Genomic DNA, 14,291 nt, shown 5'->3' with positions numbered 1-14,291 from the left:
AATAACACTAAATTCTTGCCTGGGAAGACGTCCATAGTTTTGACTCATTGCTATTCTTCGCTGGCGGAACAGCTAATCAAGAATTTGACTGCTTGTCCTCACAGTCTCTGCAATCTATTATAAGGACCATTTAGAAGTTACTTCTCAAATTCAATATAAGCTAACTCCATCAAAGAGAAAGTAAAGTTCTTGACCCAGCTGATGGAAGGACTAGAATAAGACAGGAATTCAATTAACGCAAATTTAACTCACTAAATGCAGGAAAAGAAAGTTTTAACACTTGCAGAACTGACAGCAATCTATACATCACGTGTAATTTCTCCATTCGCACAGATAGCCATGTAGACCTATCATTTAAATGGCTTGCAATGGATTTACACTCATTAGGATCCATAATAAGGAGAGAATAAAAGAAAAGAAATGTAGACTTACTACATCCGAGGGCCTCATTGTATACACCCTAGACCAGAAAAGGAAAGCAGGGGCTGAGGAATTACCCTTTCTGGATGATGAATGAAGTAATACTTTGGCAAAACATGGACTTCAGCTGGAGAACTGCAGGAGGATGTGGGAATGCTGCATATTCAGAAGCTGAGGCTGACTTGGCATGTAATAATAGACTGTGGGAAAAATTTTAAGATCCAAATACTTCAAGCAAGCCAGTGCCTTTTAAGTATCTCATTTTAGTGACCTTAAAGAAAAATAGGTACTGAGTATGTCGAATTGTAATAACACAGTTGGAACCTGCTGCGACAATGATGTTCATAATCAGGAATGGTGTGCCTGCAAAATAATGAAAGCCAATTCAACGCAATAGGACAGAAGGAAGACTGGGAATCGAGTGGTCTGGTTCACCCCACTCCTCGCTCTACCACATGACCACAGAGAACATTAAATGTCATGATATAACAGATAATGTTTAAAAAGCCTTTTAAAGAATATTCTGAGAAGTTATGATTTACATGCAGGAATTACAGATACTATGGAAGTGGCTTTGTTCAGAGGAAGGCTGACTAGCACAATACTGGGAAGAATGGCTTTCTACTAAAGGAAGGCATGTTTCTGAATGTCTTTCCTTCCACTTTGCTAGTATACTTCCCTTTGCATACCAGGCTATTGTGTATTTATGTTTTGCTTCCTAAGAAAAAATTCAAAGAATGAAAATGGGCAAAAGGCAAGTCATGCTGTTCTCTACATTCAAGATATATAAATATACATACTGCTTAAACAGAAACAGTTCCTGTATAAATGACAAAATATATATACAGTGACAAAAAAAGGTAGTCAGAATGCAGTTTCCATAACTGCACAATAGAACACACCACACACATGGTACCTGTGTAAAATAAATAAATAAATTCTGTACTGGAAATTCTTGTTTTCATACAGAAACTAAGCAGCCATCTCTAATCTCTGCCTGAAGAGACTGAAAGACAAAAGGATGCCCTTTAACAGCAAATATTCTTCATAAATATTATGTTACTGTCACCTAAAAGATTATTCTAGATCCCGTTATTTCACTCCCTATCTCCACACCACTATACAACAGTTAAGCAAAAAGCACTTTCATTTCTTTAAAACTAAACACAACTCAGAACAATTTAAAATTACCCATATTTGAATTTCTAGTTCAAGAGCAACAGCCTAGAAGCCTGCACTCAGATTGTATGCATATAAGAAAGCATGATAGGCTGGAACCTTCAATTCATATGAATATGTATTCCCTCCTAGATAAAATTATTATTAAAGAGTATTTTCTTGACTATCAGCAAATTTAAACAGTTCACGGTATGTCTGAATTTGGCCCAGAGTAACGAGACTGCCTGCAAAGGATAACCTCATTCTAATGGTCACAGCCTGCAAAAAGCATGACTTTTCCAACTTTCAGTCTTCTAACATGATTCCTTCTCTGATTCTGAAGTCACAAGAAGCTCTACTCTCTTAGAAGATGAAAATAGATAAACCAAGCCCTACACTTGTAATCTTGCTTTTAACAGCAAACAGAAGCTGACCTTCCAAAAAAGCCTTTGTCCTGTCCTTTGCAAAAGAAATCAGAAGTGCTACTCACAGAACATTTGGTGTAAACATCTGCTACAGTCTACATCAAGGCAAAAATCCAACAAAAATCCACCAAAATCCTTAAGTCCAGGGACTTCACTGGGCCTTTAAGGAAGAAATCCACAATACAAAATCAAATCAAATAACCAATGACTTTCTTGTACTTTTACTGTTCCCTTGACGTGCGTATCTCAGAAAGCTTTGAAGACAAGCCAGAAAAAAAAGCTTTTGAACAAAACTATACTTAACAAGAGGCAGATTTAAACTAGACATGTACAATTAGGACTAAAAGAAAAAATAAGAAAACATACTTGTACCCAAAGTTTTCTTGAGTAAAATCAACGGATTCATTATTACAGATACCATGTGCAGTTTTTTACCAGGACAAGACCTACAAGGGTGACACTTCTGCTCAATTAAGAACGTTCAGAGCTAGATTGCATTAAATGCACTAAGGTGAAACAGCACTTTTTGTTTTCTTTTTAAACTCTCCACCACAAAGTTTGATTCTACCTAATCAAGGAAGACATTGGATAACAAGATTTTCATTCTGTGTGATCTGTTCATAAGCCTGGCAGGGCTACATATTTGGGTATTACCATACCAGGAAAGCAATTTTTCAGTCAAGCACACAAGTTCCTTTTCATCTTTGTGCAATGGTCCATGGGACTTTAAACAATGAGATTTTCACAATAGCATATCTCTGTGTTGGGAAGCAAAATCATCCTTAAAACATAAGTCAGGGTTTTCCAAGCAAACTCTGATTTTTCCTTAAGATAATGCAGCCCACAGAAAACTTCTGTAAGATGACAGAGCTGGTTAAACAATGATAAAAACACAAAATTTCTGCTGAGCTGATGTGGTGAAAATCCAATTTCTCTATCTAAACCTGTCAGTGCTCTTGAGGCGTGGACTTTGACACTAAATAGAAGGAAAGAAAAGTTGTGTTTAATTCATACTGAAAATGAAATTTGTGGCAGTTGCAAGGACTAGTCACCTGAATTAGAAATAAAATGCAAAGTGTCACCTTGGAAAGCTTCCAACCTCAAAAATTAATCTGATCTGAGACAAAAATTATCAAGAGATGTACTTTAGGGTACAGGAGCATTGGACCTTCTGCACATTTCAATCTACAGAGTTCTCCAAGGAATATGAATGAGAACCCAAAATTATGCACCTAGCTCTGAACCATGAGAGAGCTGATTTTGCTCCACCAACTTCCTCTTTTTCTAGCTATCATTCGCAGAGCAGTATTTCTTCATTGCTGCTTTATGACAATGACTGCTTCAATACATGTGCTCCCCGACTCAGAATTTATCAAGAGGCAGAACTAGAAGTACACTTTCCCAACGTCTTTGTATAACCTCAGCTTAGCAATAAGGTTTCCCATTGACTCATGGGTTGCTGTGTGACTGCACTTGTCTTTGTTGATTCTCAAAGAGTTATACCTATATGAAGTGGACTATAATAAATCATCATCCTGCCCAGAAGCTTACATACACAAGAACTCTAAACTGAGACGACCCTCATTTGCTGCAGCACTGCCAGACACTAGCCCCAATTATGGGAGGCTTGCAGAAAAATCAGGGCATTAGATGACACTTCACAATTTTTTGTAAGAATGATTAATAAGATTTTTTTTTTTTTTTTAATGCCTGCAATAGGAGGACTGAGGCAGCACCTCAGTCTGCATAGTATGGTAGCTGTTTTTTTTAGATAAAATCACTCCAACAGAGACAACCAGTTCACAGTCACTTGAAGATGCTGCTGGCATCTTTAATGATGATTCCAAGCTGAATTTTCATTCCCACATATTGAGAAATCTTCTGGTCCTATAACACACCATTCAGACAGCCGAACTGGCCGTCTGTTTCAGCCAACCGTTCGCGTGGTGCTGTATTTCTCACCACTCTTCTGTCAGCTGCTGCCGCAGAGCGGTTGTGGCAGTTGTTCCTCCAGCTGCTACCTGAAACAGGAGCATTAGGCTGAAAACACAAGGCACAATCAAACAGCTATCTGCAGCAGCAGTTCATCACATCCAAACACTTTCCCCGGATTTTCTGATGTGTCAAGAGATCCCCATTCTTCTGCTACATCTGCCTGGAGTGCACAAAAACTAGAGCTTGCCCACAGCAGCTGCAATTATTCTCCTAAGAATAACATCCATTGTACTCCACTGACGGAAAGGGTCTGTCCCTGGATATTGTGGTTAGCTGTTTCTCTTTATTATATACAAACGAATTCAGTGTCATACATTGATTGGGACAGCTGGTCATTTTTCCCTAAAGAGAAGTAAATCTCATTGTATGCATACCCAGAAGAATCAGCACATATGTGGCCTGGACTTTATAGGCTGCTACATCCCACTGGATGCTGTTCAGGCAAGCAGGGGGAACCAGATGCTCAGCACGGAAAACCAGATTCCTCATTACACTGCACACGTGGGTACTCAAGCGGATGGTACTCATCTTTCTGCTGGGACTTCTTCCTTCTATAATGCTGCTTAGAAGGACAAAAAACTGCCTCTAAGATTGCTCCAAAATACTTCAGGTTGCTAGCAGTGGTTCTGTCCTCCAAGTTGGAAGACTTGCTCTCTCCTCTCCCTGCTGTGTTTTCAACCCCTCCTGTTCTTCCCAAGGAAGGCTAGTGTTTACAGTGTGGGAGCAGACTTTGCAAAAGCTCTTTTTCCTCCCTACAACAGGGGTCCCCACCGGCCCTGGTGGGATCAGAGTCACTATGAACTGCTGAGCCACAGAACAAAGGACTTGGCCCAGACACAGGCAACTCTATCAAGAAGTCCTCTGCCCCAATTTCAAACTCTGGCAGCTCTTGTCCAATGACTTTTGTTTGCACCTTTGCAGGAAGCAAATTCACTTCATGTGCTGAAGCACAGACATTGTATGGCATGCCAGGCTTTCAGTACACAGTTTCTTCTAGAGTTGCTCCCACAAGTGAGAAAAAACAAACAAAGCCACTTGTCCAAGGAGTCTACCCTTCAATCTTAGGCAGAGAACAAAGGAATGAAATTAATCCTAGGTAGACAAAATAGAGAGGAGAACACCTATCTACCTACAAAAAGAAAGTTGAGCCTCTTAATCAGTCAGATCACAAAGGAAGCGGCAGACCTCTTCTTTCACCTGTGACTTGTCTTAGCCTCTCACAAAAGCCTGCAGCCAACTTCTTTGAGAAAGCCGAGATGATGGCCTCCTCAAAACGCAAACCCAGCCATGGGACTAGCTGAAAATGAGACAATCCTGTTATCAAAGCTCGGGTTGGGTTATGACATTTGACACAAAATTTGGAGTTTCCCTCAAAAAATCCCTGGTGGCAGAGGAAGCTGGCTGTGTGGCCAGTCACTCCAAGGGCAGGAGCTCTGGGGAATTTCCAGGGCAGAGTCCTCCCCAGGTGCCGGGGAATGTCCTCTCTGGCTCTGCTCCTCTGCCGCAAGCCCACTGCTGCAGGTTTTGTGAAGCTGTAGCACACAGAATAAAATGGATCAATGGATCATTAAACAAAAGAACTACAATTAAAAAAACAGGGCACCATACCATCTTCATCATACCTAATTATAGTAGCAGCAGTGGCATCGGCTATATTTTAAGAATCCCATAATTGTATTTTGGTTCATCTCATGTAGCTTAGACAGAGATATGTTTCCTACCACAGAGAACAGATTTTTAAATTTTGTGTTAAGCTTTAAAAAAAATAAAATCAGAGCAGCACGAAAGGACCCTAAGTCAAGGCAGTAAGGCAAATACTCAAAGTGACCTGTGCACCGTCCTCATGTCATGGAAGATGATTTATCACTGACTGAAATTAAGTCAACATGAACAGGCCTGAGGGGGAACTGAAGCTGTCAGAAGCCTTGAAGACTCCCGTGCCCGGAGCTTATGACTGGGACAGAAGTGAACAACAGGGAGAGCAGTTTCTGGGGCTGTGCAGCACTTCTTCATGTGGTGTATTTCATATGCAAACACTGTTTTTCAATTCCTGCAGACCTGCAAAGCTAAAATAACTGAACTAGTGAGGTGACTGAGAGCTCTCTCTTCTTCACTCCTATTACTCGGTGATGAAGCCCTAGCTGTGGTGGCCACTACACAAGTTACCTATTTGTCTGCACATCTGACAGCTCATTTCATCATGCATATTTATAAGAGGGAAACAAAGGCAGGGAAGCTCTCTTCTCTCACTTATCTATTTTACTTATTTGCATTCCTTTTTAATATTATCCTTTCCCTGGACTTCCGATATTTTATAGCAATACCATGCGGACAGATAATGTGGTGTGGGTGTGAGAGAGAGAGAGAGATTTTTAAGAAGGGGAAGAAGAAGAAAGATTGCCATACAAAGCAGGTAACAGTACACAGGAAGGTGCCCTGAAGCTTCCTCCTCTCACACAGCACAGGAGCAAGAATCTTACACAGATCAGACACACACGCACGCAAACACACACGCTCACACCACCGTCAGTGAAACATAACCGTATCTGGGAAGGCAAGTGGCTATTAGGTGGTGACAACTGACAGCAGGAGGGGGAAAGTCTGGGCAGAAGGGCAGAAAGCCTTTCTGCCAAGGGAGCACCACGGGATTGCTGACATATTCCCAGGGCAGAGACACGATCATGCAGCATGTGAAAGTCACCCACAAAGTGAAAGACCCAGAAGTAAATTAAGCTGCATGAGAAGGTGAAAGCAATAGTGACTTGCTGAAAACGGCTCCATGTAAACCCAGTCCCAGGACCAGGTAAAACCCCCCCAGCACCAAATGAGGCCAGAAGTAGTTACATAATGATGCAGCGGTGCTTAGAGGTCTACTAAACCATCGGGGTCTTCATGGTCCAACTCATAACACAGCATAGGAGTCTCTCCTGAAAAATGTTCAGGAAGACTTTTAAAAAAAAAAAAAGAAGTTTAGATTATTTTGCCTCTAACCAACATCACTTTCTAGTTGTAATTAAGCACTACTAAGGTTGTGAAATCAGGAAAAAGTGCAGACAACAAAAAAGCTCCAAACAACCCAAAACCCCAGGAAGTAAACCCAGAAGTAAAGACTCCGAGAGTATCTAGCATTAGAAGTACAATTCAGTTCTCTGCTGTCCCACACACAGGCCCAGCAAACAGTGAGGAACATTAGCAGCCTGTGCACTGCAGTAGAAACTTTTTGATGCTATAAAGACATTTCATCCCTCTGCTCTTTGTATTTGTGCTACCCTTCTACTCCCAGAGGATATTTTTTATATGTACGTTTTTTCACAGAAATAGCCAAAGAAAACCTCAAACCACGTATTTAAAATGGACTTTCCTGGATTGGCTGCATGTTATCTAGCAAACAACAGATATCTTTTTGAAAGGATAGGGTACAATTTGTTTTGCTTCTTCTAAATACAATTCGTTAAAGCTAAGATTTTTGTTGAAAGGCTGATGTAAATAAATATGGCTGCATTCAGACTTCAGTAATTTCACGTAGCTTGCTAACTGCTAATTTGACTAGAAAATTCATGTGACCATATACCATATACATGACCACAAGAACAACAAAACGTGTACAAAGCAGTCTCTCCTAATGACAGTACATGAGAGCCCATTCTGAATGGCACTTTTCTTAAGTTAATATGTGAAACTATGTATAAGTCCTTTTTTCCAAATTTTCCCAAGTAAACTAACTTCTCTAAAAAACCCCACCTTTTTTGGCTTTATCAGGCTTTGGCCTCAACTGAAGTTGCTGAATGCTTTGCGTATATTCCAACTAATAAGTTTTTCATCCCCCTGAGTATTTGTATTTCACTTTGAATTAATCTTTGTCAGATAAGCTCCAGGCATCACTAAAGCAGAGTGAACTGGTTGCATAAATCTTCAAGTTCAGTTCCTTGCGCCACTGGCCACGACAGTACTATAATAACTAATATACAGAATAGAGAATTTCCCTATCTTCAGAAGATCCCCCACACACACTGTGGAACAAATTCCTACTAATTAAAAATTGTTCCATGGGAAGGGTGGAAGAAGAGGTGGAGTATTCAAATATTTTGAAAGATACTTAATTGAATTTCTTTCTTTCAATCAGCATTCAGTGCCCAGACAATAGTCCAGATGGAACTGTGCAATTTATTTTAAGGATGACGTGCTGTACAGTCACACGCATCTGTAGATACGGATAAAACCAAAAAAGCAAATGCTAAGTGAAACTAAATATGAACAGAAGTATAACAGACTTTCCCAGTTTTCACTGTGAAATGATAAGAAACAAAAAAAGGAAACAGCAGGTACTGCAGAGAATAAGTCAAATAATTAACATGGTCTTATTCTATAACTAGAAGATTCAAGTTACACCAGTTAAAAACATGTATTTGTGAAATGGTGTCCTCTTCAGTAGAGGATACAGAAATTATATATTTTGTTACCTTTTGCAATCACCAGGAGAAAGTACTTCACACTGAAATGCTCAGACCTATTTTCCTCCGATTTCAATGTCGTCTTTAGTTAAAACACTAACATGTGTCACAGTGCACATACCACCAGCTGCTCCCACCTTTTAAACACATCTCCACGCAACCCCTCGCAAGCGAACTGAGCTTTTGCACTGCAATCTCCTCATTTTATAATAATGATTAGACCCTTTAATTTACAAAGAGCAATTAGCCCTGTCTGAATGAGCAAAACGACCAGGTTCTGCAGTCCCAACCTCAATGTGAATCCCTATCAAAACACAAGCTAACATATTTGTTTGCACATTAACCGGCCAGGTTTTAACCTCAGCTTCCAACAGCCCTCAAGAAAGGGCCCAGGGTAACATGTCTAACATTTCTCAACTCTTCAAACTCAAAGCATGCTATAGTTACTGACAAAGGCTTTTTGTTTTCAAAAAGTCCACCACATACCAAAGATAAACAAGACAAAACAAAGGATTATTAATCTTCCTGAAAATAACAATGTTTGACAAGAAAAATAAGCTTAGAAACAATGCTCAGCCCAATGTTACATTGACTTGCTCTCTTGTTTCTGCACACTTCTATCTGGGCAATTATTCTTCATTTAAGATGTTCTCTCACGTTCCCTGAAGTTTGCTTTAATAAGTTGCTATTTAATAGCATTTAGACCAAGAAAAGCAAAATAATTTTTATTTCATAGTGAGCTGCAAGCCACTCAACACGATTCATTACAGCACAGATTGTCTTAAGAGATGCTTCACATCAGCCCTGTGTTATTCCAGTGCTGAATGCAATTCATGTACCCAGCAAATAATTATGCAAAAGCGCATTAGAGCAGTACTTTACTAACTAGCAGTTAGAATAAATACATAGTATCTTGCAACCCAATACCCAGGAGCTTGTCATTTACAGCCCATCAATACTGAATGACTTTCTATACAAGCATTGATCTTTAGTATACATGCATGAGTAATAGCTTTATTTCTCACACAGATAGCCCTAACTTTAGAAGACTAATTTTTTTTTTGTCTGCAATGATTTATACAACAAAGTGTACATTTCCAGAAAAATCTCTTTCACATTAAATATCCCAAGACTTTGGAATTTAAAACTAATATGCTGAACTGGCTTCGTCAAGTATTTTAACCTGTTATCTAATATACAATTGCCTTTCACAAGAAGTACTAATTTAGGATAAGCTAATGCAAGTTGTAAGGAGAGAAATTCTGGCTAGACATGAGACAAAAAAGTTCACAGCAAGGGTGATGAAATGCAGGATGCCTAGCAAGGCTGCAAAATCTCCATCCTTGGAGATATGCAAAACTCAGACAGATAGGGCCCTGAGCGACCTGATCTTACTTTGAAATTGTGGCCCTGCTTTGAGCAGGGGTTTGACAAGATGACCTCCTAAATTATTCTATAATAGCATGACAATGTAGGGGATGCCCATAGGCACACGGGAAGTATATCCACACCAGATGTCTTACTATCTGCTTGCTGCTTTTTCATCCTACAGAAAGAGAGAACAGAACATGACTGGATGCAGACTTAAGATCACTGTACTTGACGTATGACAGACTGCACAGTTTTAAAAGGAAGACACTCATCACTTTACTCAGTTTAACAGTGAGCCTAAATCTCACTGTTAATTAACGACAACGCTTGTAGGAGCATATTCTTCCCCTCAACCCTTCTGGATCTATAGCCTGCCCTGAAAGCAAGAAGTGGCAGAGAACCCACGCTGGAAATGTGCCTGCCTACCATCACGCAACCACAGCTCTGAGATGCTTTCAGCCACCTAAAGTAGCAAGTGGTTTGGGGGAAGAGATTTGAGAACCAAAGGCAAGGAAGTGGCTACATGCTAAAGTCAAGCGGTTGAGTCACACAGCTGGACTGGAGATATCAGTCTGTGCTCCCAAGGCAGCTTGTGCATTTTCAATAGAGCAGCAGGCACGGCATATACAACACTTGGGCAAATTTTGAATGGGATTTACCAGACCAAGAAGCCACATCATGTAGAGAAAACACCTACAAGGTGTTTTTAATTCAGAGAGAGCCACCATCTCCTGCAGAGAGGAGAGAAGCTGATGAACAGACAGTGAGTGGTACCTTGCTTCTTTGAAAGGCTGCATCAGCCAGGTTGTGATATGTTGCTACCAGCACACTTTGCTTTTAAGTTGGGAAGAAGAAGGAAGGAAAGAAAAAAAAAATCTAGCACTTCATCAATGGACAGTGGCCAACTCCCTCAACAACTATGACCACCAGGTCTCTCTCTTATCTCAGCTGAGTGCTATAACCATTAATCCTCTCCCAGAGTCAGATCTCCTCTTGCCTGTTAGCCTTCTGGCCTTTTGCCAGATTTCTGCTTTTGCATTCCTGGACACATTAAGGTCCAGTTAAAGAACTGTGATGGAGCACGCTCCCTGCCAGGACACTGAAACCCTTAGCAGGTAAGAGCTTGCTCTGAGGCTGTAGGAGGACCTAAATGCAGAGCTTCCACATTCTGAACCAAGGACTCTAGCCATAGGAGGGCATCTACATCATTGCCATTAGTTCTGGTCAGAAACGGCTTTGGGGTTTGACAAGAGGACACACTGACATAGGAGATTTAAACTGTTCCCAAAGGCTGTCATAGATGCCTGCCTAAGTGTGCTTACTTGTGCAGCCCAAACCAGCATTTATCTGTCCCCACTTACAATAGGGGAACTCCCGCTAAGGTAAAGAGAGCAGAAGCACCTGATCATTGGCCCTGGTGACACAAAGTTGATCAACAAACAAAACTAAACCAGAAAGGTTCCATTCAAGGCATCTTTTAAAAATGAACAGAAAAGAAAGAAATTAATTCTAAACCTTCATTAAAGTTCTGCACCCACTTCGAATAATGAATGCCTATATTCCCTCAAGTGATTGTGTTATCCATGGTACCAGTGAGTGAAGAACTTGGAGCAAGTTCCTTCTGAACCAGTACCAATTTAACTCATCTTTAAATAATTTCCCAAAGAGTTAAGTGCAACTCAAATGTTGCATCAGCAATGTGAGAAAAAAAAAATCTGAATATTCTTTCGTAAGCAAATCCAAAACTAAGAGAAAACTCAAATCAAAGCATGGGTTCTCAGACAGGCTGCTTGAGACCTTTTATTTCTCAATCTCGGAAACACAGGTATAAGATACTATTAAAACAAACTAAACTTAACTCAAGAAACTATTTCCCATAACCTAATTTAACATTTTAAACAAACCTCCAATGAGAGGAATATGTCCTCTATGAAATGTTCCGCTGACTTTAAAAAAAAAATCTGTATAAATTAGCACACATGAGCAGCAATTTCTCATGAATGTTAATATAACCAAACTAAATCCAATAAACATGAAGGGAGAAAAAAACTGCAAGCAACATTGTTATTGCTTAGCTGGAAGAAATGCAAGTTAAGATAAACAGGAATTTTATTTTGTCCTGGTGACACAGCAGCAGTAACACTTTCAGAGTTCCATCACCAACGCCCCATTGACTGCCAGTACCATTTAGGCGCTGAAGCACTTCTATTGCTTTTGTAAATAAAGATGAGGTTATTTCCAAAAGGTTACCAAGAACAGCTACTTTTCCATTTAAAGGAACCATATGCTGGTGCATTTAACTGTAGGTGTCCCAAAAGTCTTCATGCTTTATCCCTTCCCCCACTACCTCGAGTCCACTGTCTGAGCCTAACACTCATCACATCGGACTTTATTATGATTGGAAGTTCACTGAAGCAAGAAGCATCTCTAATATTTATTTGGGTGGTGCCTAATACACACTTTCAGGCTGTGAGAAATATGTTGTAATTACTGCATTACCAAGCTGGGGAAAAAATTCCACCAGTTAACAAGAAATAGTTTAAACTGATGACAGGTATTAACAGTTGATGGATACATATGCTTTCTGTAGGTGGCTCTTTACCATAAAAAAAATACTAAGTGCAAGACCTTCAAATAACTACAAAGTCTTCTTTCCTGAGGAAGCAATATATATATTAATATTAGAACTTCAACATCTGTTCTTAGAAAATTTTCAAGCGTCTGAATCCAGCTAATTAGCTGGCACAATTACGAAGAAAACAACTGACAGCCAATTCAACAGTACATTGGGAAGATACAACACTCTACATCACTGACAACATACTGAAATTTAAATACCTCTTTATTGTCCCTGGAAGATCCAGACTGAATGGAATTCGATAGGAGGATGCTAAAATGTCATCCACAGCCTTGCTTATTTCCTGTAGTTCTCTCAAAGAAACGCAGCCAAGTAAAGCAGTCAGTTCACAGTCCTGTGACTGAATAAGCCTATCTTGTTCTTCAATTTCTCTTCTTAGCTGTTGATCTTTTGCTTCTAATATGGCCAGTCTTGCTCGGAGGTCTTCAATTTCTTTCTGCATAGAACAGAACCTGAGTTTACTATGAACCCTGTTAAAGAAACCCCTCTGCCCCTAGAAAAATGCAGTACAAGTCTCAGAAGTAGCATGAATTAAGGTGGTTGTCCTGTTTTCGCCTGGGACAGAGCTAATTTTCTTCCTAGTAGTTGGTATAGTGCTGTGTTTTGGATTTAGTATGAGAATAATGTTGCTAACACAGGGATGTTTTAGTTGTTGCGAAGTAGTGTTTACACTAGTCAAGGACTTTTCAGCTTCCCATGCTCTGCCAGGTGCACAAGAAGCCAAGAAGCTGGGAGGGGGCACAGCCAGGACAGCTGACCCAACTGGCCAACGGGGTATTCCATACCATATGATGTCACGCTCAGTATATAAAGCTGGGGGAAGAAGAAGGAAGGGGGGTACGTTTCGAGTGATGGCGTTTGTCTTCCCAAGTCACCGTTATGCATGATGGAGCCCTGCTTTCCTGGAGATGGCGGAACACCTGCCTGCCAATGGGAAGGAGTGAATGAATTCCTTGGTTTGCTTTGCTCGCGTGTGCGGCTTTTGCTTTACCTATTAAACTGTCTTTATCTCAACCCACAAGTTTTCTCACTTCTACCCTTCCGATTCTCTCCCCCATCCCACCGTGGGGGAGTGAGCGAGCGGCTGCATGGGGCTTAGTTGCCGGCAGGGGTTAAACCATGACAGTTGTCCAATTTAGCACAACATTAAATGAGACACAAAAATGTTCTCTTTTGTTGACGCACAAAAATTCTTACGTCTGTTGTATTTAGAAACTCTAGTGCTTCCACAGTCTGAAACTCCCCACCTCCATTTCAACACCAAATTTCAGGTTCCTCTTCCAACACCAACTGTCAGTCACCTTTTACCTTTAAAATACACAGGTATTTCCCAACTTAAAAACTTCCCAAAAAAATGCAAAATCTCAGTTCAACCATGACAACAGAATCTTGCTACAGACTGGCAGCTAAAGTGATCAACCACCTATCTGTCCTCCTGCAGAGTATCCCTGCAATGGTTCCTCTAAGCTTCCAATCCAACATCAGGCACAGGATGCAAGTGCTGAATCCTTGACTGTCTGGCCAGTTCCTTTGACTATTAATATTTAATTTTAATTAAAAGCACAAAATCCCTCTGTTGACTTAAAATTACTAGAGCTTCAACCTCAGTTGCACTCATCTTGCCAGAAGTTCAAACCCTGTGCATTATGATACTGATGTTTCTTGCAAGAACACGTTCTAATTTTTCCTTGAAAAACCCAACAGATAGCTTGCACCCAAGGAAGGAGCACTTCATGAAGGAGTCTGGGTTGCTGAGCTAAAAAAGTTATTTAATATATGGTCCTTTGCTCATTTGTCCCAGAATTTGAAAAGTGAGTTAAAAAAAAAAAAAAA

The 14,291-nt window shown here is 40.3% G+C and overlaps 1 protein-coding gene across 1 annotated transcript in view; it reads right to left on the bottom strand.

Annotated features, from left to right (window-relative positions):
* LOC104083879 (disrupted in schizophrenia 1 protein-like) overlaps positions 1-12,951 on the bottom strand; it is a gene marked incomplete at both ends in the record, with an annotated part of 87,833 nt that extends 74,882 nt beyond the window's left edge. Inside the window, one exon of the mRNA XM_009587537.1 lies at positions 12,659-12,951. Within this exon, the coding sequence (XP_009585832.1) occupies positions 12,659-12,951 (293 nt within the window). The remainder of the gene's footprint in view (positions 1-12,658) is intronic.
* Between the last annotated feature and the right edge of the window lie 1,340 nt (positions 12,952-14,291).

This window comes from Fulmarus glacialis, unplaced genomic scaffold, assembly GCF_000690835.1.
Source record: "Fulmarus glacialis isolate BGI_N327 unplaced genomic scaffold, ASM69083v1 scaffold31330, whole genome shotgun sequence".
NCBI lineage: Eukaryota > Metazoa > Chordata > Aves > Procellariiformes > Procellariidae > Fulmarus > Fulmarus glacialis.
Note: the sequence above shows the minus strand (reverse complement) of the source record. Positions and strands in the feature narration are given on the sequence as shown.